This window comes from Tachypleus tridentatus, chromosome 8 (genome assembly GCF_004210375.1).
Source record: "Tachypleus tridentatus isolate NWPU-2018 chromosome 8, ASM421037v1, whole genome shotgun sequence".
Classification (NCBI taxonomy): Eukaryota; Metazoa; Arthropoda; class Merostomata; order Xiphosura; family Limulidae; genus Tachypleus; species Tachypleus tridentatus.
In genome coordinates, this window is record NC_134832.1 from 38,587,564 (window position 1) to 38,601,922 (window position 14,359).

General features: G+C 29.0%; 1 protein-coding gene across 3 annotated transcripts in view; it reads right to left on the reverse strand.

The window, feature by feature from the left end:
* LOC143222206 (small subunit processome component 20 homolog) overlaps window positions 1–14,359 on the reverse strand; it is a 187,109-nt gene that overhangs the window by 71,491 nt on the left and 101,259 nt on the right. For all 3 annotated transcript variants that reach the window (XR_013012094.1, XM_076448333.1, XM_076448334.1), the window contains 5 exons: window positions 12,637–12,716; window positions 10,890–11,134; window positions 7,553–7,688; window positions 2,455–2,545; window positions 1,236–1,312 (listed from right to left, as the gene is read on the reverse strand). Coding sequence is in view for 2 of the 3 variants with exons in the window: in XM_076448333.1 (XP_076304448.1) it covers window positions 1,236–1,312; window positions 2,455–2,545; window positions 7,553–7,688; window positions 10,890–11,134; window positions 12,637–12,716 (629 nt within the window). In the remaining variant the exon portion in view is untranslated. The remainder of the gene's footprint in view (window positions 1–1,235; window positions 1,313–2,454; window positions 2,546–7,552; window positions 7,689–10,889; window positions 11,135–12,636; window positions 12,717–14,359) is intronic.

Sequence of the window (14,359 nt, forward strand, 5' to 3'; positions counted from 1 at the left end):
ACTGCCTAAAATCTATGTTTCACACAAACAGGAATTCGAGGAGGAGAAAAGTCTGATGAATAACTTAAAAAAGACCAAGGTTGCATGTATGACTTCACTACCAGCCAAACAATATACATCACATCTCCTGACAGACAAAGAAGTTCTTAACATCATTGTGGTAGAAGCAGAATTGTTTGAAAATAAAAAAAATATATATTATTTCTACAACAGATGGTTTTGTAGATACTCCAAACTTTGATGTTGAGAAACTTCATGGGAGAGAAAAGTCACATCTTAATATATGAAGTCAGATTAAGAAGTGATGATTGAACAACCAGTAAAAAGAAGAGCTATGCAGTGTTGGTACAAAGTTGTTGCATGCTCATTTGCATGAAACAGCACAACAGTGTTGCATAAGATCAAAAGAAGCATTAAGCCTAGTAGCTAGTTAAACATTTGCATGTGGAAGGCAGTAAATCAGGAAAGCTAGAGGTGAGAGGAGGTGAAGTATCATATTACAAATTATTTAATTTAGTGTGACTTTAGTCATTATCCTCTTTAGGCAATATAGTTGTTAATGCATATATGTTTAAAATTGGAAAAATACTAAATACAAAATAAGTGTTTGTGACTATCAGATGATTGTTTTTTATGTTTTTTTTAATTTGATGCAAAGCCACATGAGGACTATCTATGCTAGCTATCCCTAGTTTAGGAGTACAAGACTAAAGAGAAGGCAATTAGTCATCATCACCTACCTCCAATGCTTAGGCTACTCTTTTATTAATGAATAGTGAGATTGATTATAATATTGTAATGCTTCCGTGGCTGAAAGAAAAAGCATAGCAGTGAAATGAGCATTCCAACACACATTGTATCGTGAGTCAAATGCCCTAACCACCTGGCCATGCTGGTCCTTACCAGATGAAACATCAAGATTAATTAGTGTTAATTTTTTAATTCAACCGCTTACTGAAATGCTAATGAAATTTTAGTTTTCAACAAGAAAATGATCTTTGCTAATTGAGGAGTCTGGAAAAGAAAATTTTAAAGCTACCATTACAATAGATTTGTACTGAGAAAACATGTACAACTGTAACTCTCCCATCCTAACTAATTTTAAATACTCCAAAGCTGCCAGTTACAGTGCTTAAAATCAAGATGTATCAAAGAGCTGAACATTAATACTTAGGAGCATTTGTTTCCAAGTCCTGAAGACAACTAACCATAAAAGGTCATATTTAGTATCCTACCTTATAAATCTTGATGGTGAATCTACATTAAAAATTAGATTCTTTATTGTGGTCAATACACCAACTTCTGCTGCATCCTATTGTTAAAAGAAGGGCATTACTTAACTTAATTAAACTGATTATAAAAAAACATGTATATATCTGATAATCAATATATAGAATTTTAACTTAATGAATACAACTTAAATTAAACTAAAATCATAAGACAAGTTTTACTTCATAATTATTTTTAATGTACGATGTTTTTCTTTAAACTTCCTTAACATGGAAATAAAACTTATTTACTTTTATGTAATTAATGAAAGGGAGATACAAATTAGGTGAGTAATGGCATCACTTAATGGAGAAGTCACCAAAAAATTACAAATTATCAACTAAGCTAGAAAGACTAAGAAAAGGGAAATCATGCCTAGAAAGAGTGATATTAGGTTGTTAAAGTTTAAAAATGTTTTTTTCATCTTTTATTTCATTTTATTAACCAAGAAGTAATGTATATAATATGAAAAAAACTGTATAATACATTTGCTTTATTTCTGTGTATATTTTTCAAAAAAAACAATTCACGGTCACTTAAGCTTGGACAGGTGCATTTTATTTGTTAACGAGTTTCACAAACACTTTCAGTTTTAATTAAATTTTCTCAGTGAAAAAATATGCTTTTGTTATGATGGCACTCTTTTAGTAATCAAAGAAGGGTAACCTCAATAGAAAGATGTAAAAGAAATGTTAATTCAAGTTAAATGGTTAAGTTCAGCTGAAACTTAAAAAACAACTTTTAAAATTTAAAATACAAAACTCTTAACAATGCTTTTAATTCCTACTAGTATAATTTCATTATGAGAAAAGTTACTGCCATAAAAAGTTTAATAATTATCAATATATATACATATGAACAAAAACCCTTTAAATAATCAGCTGTATTTATACTTAAAAAGTATGATACATCTAACCAAAATTAATTTTTATTAGAAAAAAAGATACTTCTAAAATAATAACCAGTTACATGTTGCTTTGTAACATATTTTTAAACCAAAGTTTAACAGCAAGGTATATAAATGTTTTAGAATAATAAAAAATGCTGTTCATGAGGAAACATTTCGAAAAATATAATGTTAAAATGAAAACAGAAGGAAACCATAAACATTAAACTTTTACTGACTAATATTGTTCTTTATAAGTTGGTATTTTCCCAACCACAAAATAACAACAAGAACCTGACCTGCTTCCTGACAGATGGTTTCATAATAAAAGGAATGAGTAGATCAATAAGCTCTTCACTTTGTTTACTCTCACGCACATGTTCACTGATCCTATAGTTAAAAGCAAGCAACATAACAAGATTGCATTAAAATTAATGCACAAAATAGCTCTTCCCTAATGAATTATATCTAGTGACTGTAAAAGTTAGTTTCATAGATCAACATTATTCAGTTAGGTAAAGTTAATCTTTGAATAAGTGGCTCAAGCCCTTTATCTGCAAATTTTAAAAACAGCTCAGTTAAACATTCATTAAAAATAGAAGCAGTTTGTATCTTTCCATTTTACAAAACAACATAGATATTAATAAAAAGAGATATTCAACGACAGTTGCATTCTGTATTTGTGTTTATTAATTTTCACATGAAGCTGTTAAAGGGTTACTTGCACAACTTGTCTCTAATTTTAAAGTGATAGTCAGCTAGTCAACATCATCCACTGTTAACTCTTGGACTACATTTTAAAAAACCAAGGATTAATGGGATTGACCATAACATTACAAAACATTACAGCTGAAAAAGAAAGCATGTTTAGGACTAGTTTCAATCCTCCTACATACAGGTTGTAGGTCAAGTGCTATAATCAACAGGCCATGTGAGGCCCTAGTTGTATGTGAACCATTTAAACATATACATATCCAGATTATACTACCCTCTGGTTGCAACGGTACCTTACTTATTAGTTTAATCAAAAGTTTATATTTGAATGTAAGAGTTGTATATAGGAATTTATTGTATAGTGTTGGTTTATAGTCAGGCCTACAATACTGATATTAATAGTAACAAATTCAGACAAAATGTTAAAAGGGCACAACAAGAGTATATTGCTTGTAACCAAGTTGTAGTCTTTTGTACTAAGACAGAAGCTTCTATGTTGTTTTAAATGGAAATAAGCTTTACAAAAATAAAATTGTAAAGAAAATATTTGTTTTCTCAATCAAGATACTACTAGAGTTTGATAATTAATTAAATATGGTAATTAAAGTACTGTTGATGAATCATTTCATATTATAGGTAGATATAATTTTATGGTCTTGTAATGACTAAAATTTGTTCTTAATTTTAAAGCCAACAGTCAAAGTATCTTAAAACATAGAAGTTGTAAATATACTATTCTGAACTATTTATTTTAATGTGGCTATATTACAGACAATCCATGGATGGTTTTCTATTAAATGTGCTTTAGTTTTATATCATTAAAAGTTGCAAATCTTTTTAAAACATGCATTCAAATGAGAGAAGTTGATACTGCAGAATGAAGCTAACTGTTTTTGCAGCATTGCAAGTTGTCAACTGCATTTGTTCCTTTTAATAAGTATGACTGTTTTGGTAAAGCACATTAATAGTTAATAATGTAAGTTCATAATCCCAAGCAAAATAAAGCTTAACTGGTTTTTGGAAACTTTTATTGAGGCTTTCATTGAAAGCAGTTTGGCCTCTCTGAATTTTCTCCAGTACTTTGAACAGAGAACAAAGATTTTTCTCCACAATATTTACAAATGGTCAAGTCTTAGTTTCCTTACTATTAATCAGAGTTCTATATCTGGTCAACAGTAGAGGTTAAAGTTCTAAAGTTAGAATTGAAAGTTTAAGATTCTGCTCTTGAAGCAACCACAAAGGTTGTTTTGATTTAATCATTTATATATGCTGTATGAGACATCTTATAGAGAAATACTTTTATGAAAAATCTTCATATTAGCTACAAAATGTGTCCCATTCAATATGAAAACTAATAGGTTAAAAATAAAGGTCCAGGTTTTTATATCTTAATTCCTTTAAAATAATACTGCAGTTGCACTCACATACTAAACATGCAAAAAACTCATGGCTGCCAAACTTCTAATTCATATAAGAAATTCATGATTTTGACCCTCACTTCCTGACCAGGAACAATAAATATTATCATTTTTTAATTTTTTCTTGCCTTCCAAATATAGCTTTGTAGTTACTACAAACTTAAGGGTTTATCAAATCAAAATTAGTTTTCCAACTGACATTCACCATGAACCCAATATTAATAAATTTAAGCATATTTTTATCTTGGATCACGTATTACTTGCTGAGCTGGCTTCAGTTTATCCACAGTATAAACAACATGCATTTAGTTACTGAAGTCACACGAATGGTTATTATACCACCAAACAAGATGAAAATGTTGTTCAAGAATTGGAAGAAACAACCTTCAAAGTCTGGTTGACCAAGAGTAAAGAAATAAAAGAAGTGTATCATACCTTCTGCTATATATGTAATACACATCAAAATTGACCATTTGATGAATATTAGTTAGATTTAAAATTCTAAGACAATCTTTTGACTACATCAATATTTTTTATGCTGAAAATATATTTCCAATACTTATCAACTCTAACATAACAGTTTTACACATTCTATGCACACATTTTTTGCCCATCAATTTCCTTAAAACACACAACTACTCCATATTTCTACAGGGTTCAGCTGTGTTGTAGCATGCAAATAAGCATGCGGTAACCCTCCACCAACTGAAGCATGACAATTCTGTTGTAGCTGTTACAAACTGAGAATAGAGGACACCATAAAATGAGAAAATCTGTTATGTAAGAAAAGGTAAGATACCATATAGAAATACACTTGCACAATCAGCAATGCTGGTCCTTCTTGTAACACAAACAAAGGGGATTAGTAAACTAAGGAGGAAGCAAATATCAATTCCACTGAATTGATTGTACGATTGACATAAAAATATATCAAAATAATAAAGCAATTATTATACCTGAAGTTTTATTTCTTTGTTTGTTGCATTTCACACAAAGCTATATGAGGTCTACCTGTGCTAACTATTCCTAATTTGAATCCATAGACTAGATAGGAGGGAGCTATTCAACATTATCTACCATTAATTCTTAGGCTACTCTTGTCAGACCAAAAATAGAATTTGACCATTACTCTTACAATGCATCCACAGTTAGAAAAATGCCTACAATTCCTTTCACTCTTTAATGTATTGAAATTGTTGGTTGTGTTTATTCTGTTACTCAGAAAGTATTGTTATTAAGTAACTACAAAATTAGAAAGAGTTTATATTTATCAATCCATATATTAATTTGTTTAAATTTATGAAGGAGAAGAGTATAAAATACAATAATTAACTATATTCAAATTTTCCAAACAGCCAAAAATGTTAAGTTCTAAATTGCACATTGCAAACTTACATGGAAGTACTGGATGAGTTAAGCTTATACTATTTTATTAAATGTACTTCAAAATCACCAATCAAAAGAATGTGTATTCCTCATAAAATATTGTGTGTTTCTTGTAGATCTACAAGTTTAGAAGTTAATGAACAAAGGAATGTAAAGTGAATAAACAATAATGCTACTCTTTGCAGGTTGAACACTTGTACTTTATGCAACAAAAATATATTGGTAAAAAATATAAATTAAGGGAGAAATCAAGATGAAAATTTTTTAATCTCTTATCTAAAATATTCTGATATTTTATCTCCCATGAAGCTGAGCTTGCACATTGATAAATCCATTTTTAAAATATATTTGAAATAACAATGACTACAGGTTAGACAACTGTAATTGTTTAACTTCCTTTCATTAAATAATACCATATTGGTAGTTATTTTTGGCGAGTTTGTTTACTGTTGATCTTATAACTCTCATCAATGACAACACGAAAAACCATAATGCCATACTATGAAACCAGGTAAGAGTTGCAAAGGGCTAAAGGCACAGAAAATGAATAATATCTGTAGAATTTAGCCCTTAGAAACTACACCAGTAGTACTAGAGGCCACAGGAATGAGCTTAAGCAAGCTACTGCAGTGCATACATCGACCTCAATGGTCAATAACAGGTTCTGAGAGGTTGAGTTATATTTCTTTACTAACCCCAAGGCACAGAACAATCAACTGGCCTTTGTCCAGGAACATGTCAGCTTTAATTATTCACTTTATCCATTTATCTTAAAATAGGTTACTTCATATCTGGATTTATTTAAGAATTCATAACATTTTCAAGCATACTACTTTTAGGTTTTAGCATTACTTTGAAACGTTTTAGACATATTTTTGTGACAGATGAATAGAATGTGTAAAAATTTTCATTACATATTCTGAAAGTTCAGTATAATACTGTGTAAGGTGTGTTTTGATTATGTGTTCTTCCTTAACTGTCTCCACAATCAGATCTGTACAGTCCTAAGTTTCTCAACACACACAGATAGAATTTAGAACTTTTGAGAAATTTTGATGGCAGAAAAGTATTGTTTGCAATTAAGCATAGAGTTACATCATGGGCTATCTCTGCTCTGCCCACAGGTACTTGAAACCTGGTTTCTAACATTGTATGTCTACAAATATACCACTGTGTGACTGGGAAGCAAGTAGTAGAATATGGGTTACAATAATAAGTGAAACAGGCCTATTACATTCGCGATTTGATATGAATGACAGTTTAATGTCTGTATCATAAAATAGAGATGATTTGTGTGTCCCAAGAAAAAATATTCTTGGGACATTGGGATAAATTACTAACAAATATGACTGTTCCAGCAAAATCAGATTATCTAGTCATGCTAATTATGTTTCTAGTTTTAACAAATAAATTTTCTCAATCCATATGCATTACTAGTGACAAACTCTTTTATCTTTATATCATATTTTAGATTTTTTTGCCCCAATGTTTCATAACATTAAATTAAACTATAAAATGTTAGTACAACATGACAATTTATATTTTACTTCAATCACTGTTTCATAATCCTACATTACACTAAAAAAATTAGTATGAAATAACACAATATCTGTTTTGGCGAAAATTATTTGAATGATTTATAAACTACTGATGTTAATATAGATATATTAGATACTTTTTTTTTTTTTCAACCAAGATTTCAGTTAATACTAAGATGGATTAAAGCTCACAACAAAAATTAAAAATGCAGAAATTATCTGTCATAATAAATTTGTTCAAGACTTAATAAATTATTATTCCTGTAACTTTAATAACTTCACAAATTTGTAATCAACTTTTGAGAAAGTAGAGCATTCACATAATAAAATGAACTAGTTACCTTGAGAGAATGGTTAGTTCTTCAGGTCTCAGAAATCTTTTGGAATTTTTAACTGTTCTTGAAACAGTGAGTCGGAGCTGCTGAAGAATCAAGGGTACATATGGCAACAACACAATAGTTCCATAATTTAGTGGCTCTGTGAATTAAAATTCATTATTTTGTAGAATATAATACTTAAGTGTATATTAAAAATTATTTTAAACTAACTCAGTGAACAATAAAGACTATAAACACTGAAGTAATAAACAGTCATGAGTTCCAGGGAAAAAAAAGTAAATATTCATCAAGAAGTTCGTGCAGATCTTAGTAAAAATAAGAAAAAGACAACTTCCACACAAGTAATTATCTATCAGTGTTATGGTTTATGCCTAAGAAGGTGTATGTTAAAACACTGGTAATTTTTGTTTTCTTTTTAGGTGGTTTTATTAAGAATAAATGACACTCTTTCAAATTTTGCACACAAAAAAATGTAATGGAAAAGATTTAACTTGATATATATCTTACTATATATCAGTTAGTTCTCAAATTTTATAACAGACTTTATCAAACATTCAAAACATTTTTCTTCTTACAAAACAGCTATATAAAATATATCCTTACCATATAGTATAGCTCTTTGTTAAATAGATATCATACCATGACAGAAGCATTTCATTGCTACACAATTTTGCGGTTGCATTCTCTATTACAGCTCCACTTTTTAACCATCCAATAATGTTGAACAAGTTTAAAGTAAGCTATATACTTACCAACAGTCAGTGACCATAAAAGAAATAACACTAAAACAATATGGAGACACATTTGTACATTATATACCTTTATACAATTTTCTTTAAAAGGAATAATGCAATTATTTTTAAATTCACCCCTCACAAATATCATGAAAGTTTTAATACTTTGATCCCTGATTTGGTGCATTCATAAGCATTTTAGTTTATACAAACTATTTTCTGTCTTAAAACAAACAAAAAATTATTAATTACATTATTACTCTTTATTATCATATTTTCTGTAAAATAACCTATAACTTATAAAAAAAAAATACTAAATGTGTTAAAAAAGTAGTTGTATCATTTAAAAGTTATTTTTTTTTAACTTTGGTAGTCATAATTTTTCTTCATTTTCAAGTAGATAAATCACTGAATACTTTGTTGCTCTATTAAGTTCGTAAACACTACCAAATGAGTTATTGGCATTAAGGACTGGAAGACACTATAAGTTAGTGTATAAAGGAAGAGGGAGGAAGAAGAAGAAAAACCAAAAACTGCTCAAGCTTGTTTCATTTTCTAACATATACATTGTACTTAGTAATAATTTCTATTATTCATAAAAAACACATAGGCAAGTTGGAAACTTTATGAGAGACAATTGTTTTTAAATGTTCAATTAAGGATAGCTGTATTTAAATTTGTATGACACAGATGTACTTTAAATAATGTTTCATTCAAAAGCAAGATATATGGGTGTCCAAAAGATACTGAAACATTTTCTTTGGAATAGAATTGAAACCAAATCAGATAAATAGTTGCAATTTCTCCATTTTGGAGAATGAGGTCCAAACATTCTTTCCACTATTTAAAAATATGGATAAGATGAACGTACAAGATATGGCAAGACTTCATGCTCAAATAATGAAAACAATTGTAATGGTTACTTTGAAGATTCCATAAATAGATAGAGATTGATTATTGCATGAACATCCTTTGAATCACTAACAGAAACCACACTGAAGTACACTAATGACACCAATGAGTGTGGGTAAACAAAAGTTAAACAGTTTTGGTTTTCAGTATAGTTTTAGTAGCCCTCATTATAATTAATTAATAAATTGGTTCAAAAATTTATGAATACCTGGTATTATGTATGATTTATTCCAGATTATATTTATATCTAATAGTGTAACTAACTTACATAAAAGATATCACATTTGTCATTGTTTAATTATGAATACTTTTTACACTGTGCAAATATTTTTTTTAACCAAAATGTGAGTAACTTTTCACATAATTCATGGAAAAAAGAAAAGTTTACAATAAACTTTCCTACTATCAGACAATTATATCAAACTTAGAAGTACTTATTATTATCTAATCTATAAATAATATATTGAAATAGTATTGATTAAATAATTTAAACTGGAAGTTCTAAGCTTTGTACAGCTACTCATACAAGTCACTACTTTCCTACCCATATATACCTGCATTCAAAAAATAAATTTCCAATACAGATACAATAGTGAAATCTTTTTGTCTGTTGTAATGAAAAACCTACAAGTTATTACTATGAATTACTTAGAAAAAAAAAATTAACAGCATCATGGTTTATTTGCTCTTGGGTACATATACCAAACCTACTAAATAATTAAAAAAAAACACTTTACATCATTTTTTTACACGAATTACATAAAATCTAAAAACAAACATCTTGTGTAAAAAGTAACATTTCTGTTCCATCTTTGTATTGTGTAAAACTATCATATGGTTTGGTTAGTTCTGTTAAAAAGAGAAAACAATTCACCTATATGGTTCTCTCTATATTGTTGAGCTACTAATATTAAATGATTGCTAAACAATTAACTGCTAATGTTTACTTTCAGGACTGATCTCATGTATTAATTCTCCTTCCTAATTTATGTACAGTCTTTACCTTTTGAAGTTTAATGGGTTTTTTTTAATTTACATTTCATTTCCTGACATTCTGTTTGATCATTTTGTACACCTCACACAAGTTTATAAACCACATGAGAGATGCCTTATAAATAAATACAAAAACATAATTGTTTACATTTTAAATCATACAAATAATTTTATCTGGTTTAGTTTTATTGCCACTTAACAATTATGGAGAAGAATATTTTCATAACATCTATTTCTTGAATAAATTACAAGTTACTGTTGAATGAATTGATTAATTGTTTGAAATTAAACACAAAGCTACACAATGGGCTATCTGTGCTCTGCCCACCACAGGTATCAAAAACTGGTTTCTAGTAGTGGAAGTCTGCAAGCATACCACTGTGCCACTGGGGGGCCTGTTGAACAAAGATAGTCATTTGGATACAAATAATTTTCTATTAATTTGTTGATTTATTTTTAACTGAAGAAGATGTCAAAAAGAAAATGTTGTGATTAAGCTTATAAAAATATTTGCAATAAATATAGTAGGAGTATGACTGTGAAGATATTGCAAGGGTAACCTGCATCAAATCAATAATTACATGTATACAATTATTTGAAAATTGGTCATTGAAAGTTCAAACAAGTAATTCATCATAAATATAACAGAAGTAAATTGATTTTCACTCAGTGGAACTGAATGAATGTAATATAACACATACCATCCTTTGGTGAGCATTGCTCAAAAGATTCCAAACTTGGTAGCAAGTCGTTAACAACAAGAGTGGTCAACCTGTGTTCACTTTCTGCTGCATCCTCTACCAATGTCAGCAGATTGCTGAACATTTTTGTGATTACACCAACAACCACTGGCTGAACTTTGTCAGCAATGTACAATGACATTACATGCTGCAAAGGAGTGAAATCCTTGTTTTCTGGATAATGTTTTGAAAACAGGGCAAAATACCTAGAAAAAAGTACCAGTTTTGTTTAAATTTCCAATTATACATATACATATATATATATAACATTTAGAAACAGCAGCAAAGAATATAAAAATAAATTTCATTAAGTACTATCCCTCTGTATCTCTAATGTAAATCTGATGGTAAGACCAATTGGATTAAAATGTTCTAATAAAGATCCAGTGTCGTTCTACCACACTAAAGGTTTCACCACCTCAAATGTGTTAACCATCTTCATTTCAAAACTGAACACAAATTATTTACATCAAAGAGGAGACAGGAGATCCTATCACTAAACCATAAATCTGTTTAACTATGTTACTGCCAACCTTAGAATATGACTTTGACACACACTCATGGGTAAACTTAGTGAAAAGAAATTTCACATAAAATATTGTTCAAGCTGTCAATTTTATTACATTGAATAAAAGTGTCAACCTTAGTAGTAAATAGAACATTTGTATGTAAGTATTGTTGTCAAAGCTGTCAAACTTACTGTATTAGTTAGACTTAAGGTAAAATGAAATTAAGTATTCAAATGTTTGTGACTGCCAGCACTCAGCCAACTAAATTTACTTTACTCTCTTCTAAAACTACCAGCTTGTTCTACATTATATATCTAACATGCATCAGGTTGTGATGGTACAGGTAAAATCTTGTAATTTTATCACAGTATAGTTGATCAATACAATTTTATGCCATTTTAATACAAGTTTATTACAGTAAAGCTATCATGATGATTTATAAATATAACCAACATGAAATGTCTGCTTTGTTCAATGCTCTTATTTAAATGACCAGTAGTATGACTGAAAATTAGAAATAAATGATTTCAGTCTTCACTTGGCCAAAAAAAAAAAAGATCAGAATAATGCCAAATTTTATGTATAATATTCACCTAAAGCTGAGACCAGTCACACACACACTCACAGTAAAGCAATGTAATTATTTATAGAACATACACAAATATATAAGATAGTTCAAAAAGTCAGTTATATTTAATGATTTAACATGTAAAGAAAATAAACACAATAATATTGAAATTACTTTTGGCAAGATACAAATTTAGGAAAATCTTGACACAAATTTATTTGGTCAGATCTAGGCAGAAAAGTTTTTCAAAAAGTATTAAATAATAGTCTCTTTGAGAATAGTATATTCTTAATATAATAAATTGCAATTAGACTTTTGTTCCACGCATAATATACAAAAACACAATCTTTCACTTCTACCTCAGCATCTGCTTTTACTTATCCTTCATTAAGGCATGGTCTAGTGCTTCAGGAAAATAGTTATTTCCACTTTGATTAAACTGTTACTTTTTTCTGTAAATATGCTACCAATCTCAGTCAACAGGATATAACACAATTGTCATATAATAAACCTTATTTTTTACAAAATGAAAACAATGTATTGAAAAAATATTTAATTTCACTATTAGCAATATAAAATACAAGTTACATCATTTAATATAAAAATATATATATTTGTAGGTAATACATACCGAGGGTCTTCACTCCAAGCACTAAAAAGCCTAAGTATCAGAGGTGGGTAGTTCAGTCCTTCATATTTTAACCTTGGTAGCTGTATATTATAATAAAGGTATTAGTTTATTTGCTCAAGTATTTCCAATACTTTTGTCCAATGTATTTCCAATACATTTGAAAATGCAACACTATTAAACCAATAGTAAAAGTATTCTTGTAAAAGTTCATGAAAAATAATAAGTAGGACAAATATTTTACACTCTTTCCTCTGAATACCCATCAACATGTTCTTATTAATTTTCAAGTAAACACACAAAGTTTACCTTGAGAGCCTCCAAAACTACTTAGATTTCTTATTAGGTCCCATTATTTTGAATTCTACCTTAACACATTTTTCTGCAAATGATACTAAGATACATTCAAACTTAATTTAAACAACTTTACTATCAATGTATGTGATTGAAATTAACATTATAATGTAGGTTATGAATTTAAGTATGTTACAATTATTTCATTTTAAAAGAAACCTTTAAAAATACTTAAACTTCAGTTTTGTGTTGTCACAGGCTATGAAAAATATAAACTTTCACATTTTTTGACTCATATAATGACAATCTTGTAGATGTATGCCTAGACAATTAAGTATGTAACTTATTCTACCAACACACAATTTCAAATTCTTATAAATGAAGGGAGTAAAAACAAGTAATACATTTTGTCAACCTTTACCAAATTCCATGCCCCCTTCCACACTTTTGCTTGAGCTTCATAACATATACATGTAGAAGATACATATACAAGTTTATAGTCACAAAAAAAGCACATTTTTTACTATAAGTTAATAATGATTATTTTGAAATTGGCACACATTATCTGGTACATATAACTACCTTTAGTGTTGTTGGTTGCTTGATCCCCAGTAACACTTAGTTTTTGCTTAACTGAGTATGTTATAGTTAGAGAGACAGATAAATTGAATTTAGGTCTTACTTTTACCTCTTTGTTAATAATGTTTTCTTTATGTTTTGAAATGTATAATAGAAAGGCTTAGACATTTTTAAGTACACATCACACTTTCCATCATTTCTCAAGGCTTCAGATCTTGCGCTCAGGGAAGATAATTAAGCTGATGGCTTATGCATCACTTGTTTGTTTGTTTTGAATTATGTGCAAAGCTACAAGAGGGCTATCTGCAGTAGCTATCTCTAATTTAGCAGTGTAATGTTAGAGGGAGGGAAGCTAGTCACCACTACCCACTGCCAACTCTTGAGCTACTATTTTTACCATTGATTAGTGGGACTGACCATCACATTATAATACCTCCATGGCTGAAAAGGTTATCATGTTTGCATAATAGGGATTCAAACCTGTAATCCTCAGATTACAAGATGAGTGCCTTAACCACTTGACCATGACAGGTCTATGTATTTCTTCTGAAGATACTGTAATTACGCCCCAAGGACACCACTGACTTATGCTGAGATGAATAATAGAAGACAAATAATAGGAAATGAGAACTTAAAATATTAAAAATTAACTACACATAAAAAGAGAAAGACCTGAAATTAAAAATATAAACAAAATAATGTATTTTATGACAAATTAAAATGTATATACATTTTTTCTATATCTTAATTTAAACATTTTGTTACACTGTGCTGATGATAATACCAACAGTTAATGGTATTGTAAAGAAAATAAAAAATAAAATATAAGCATATACTTTAAAAAACATTTGAT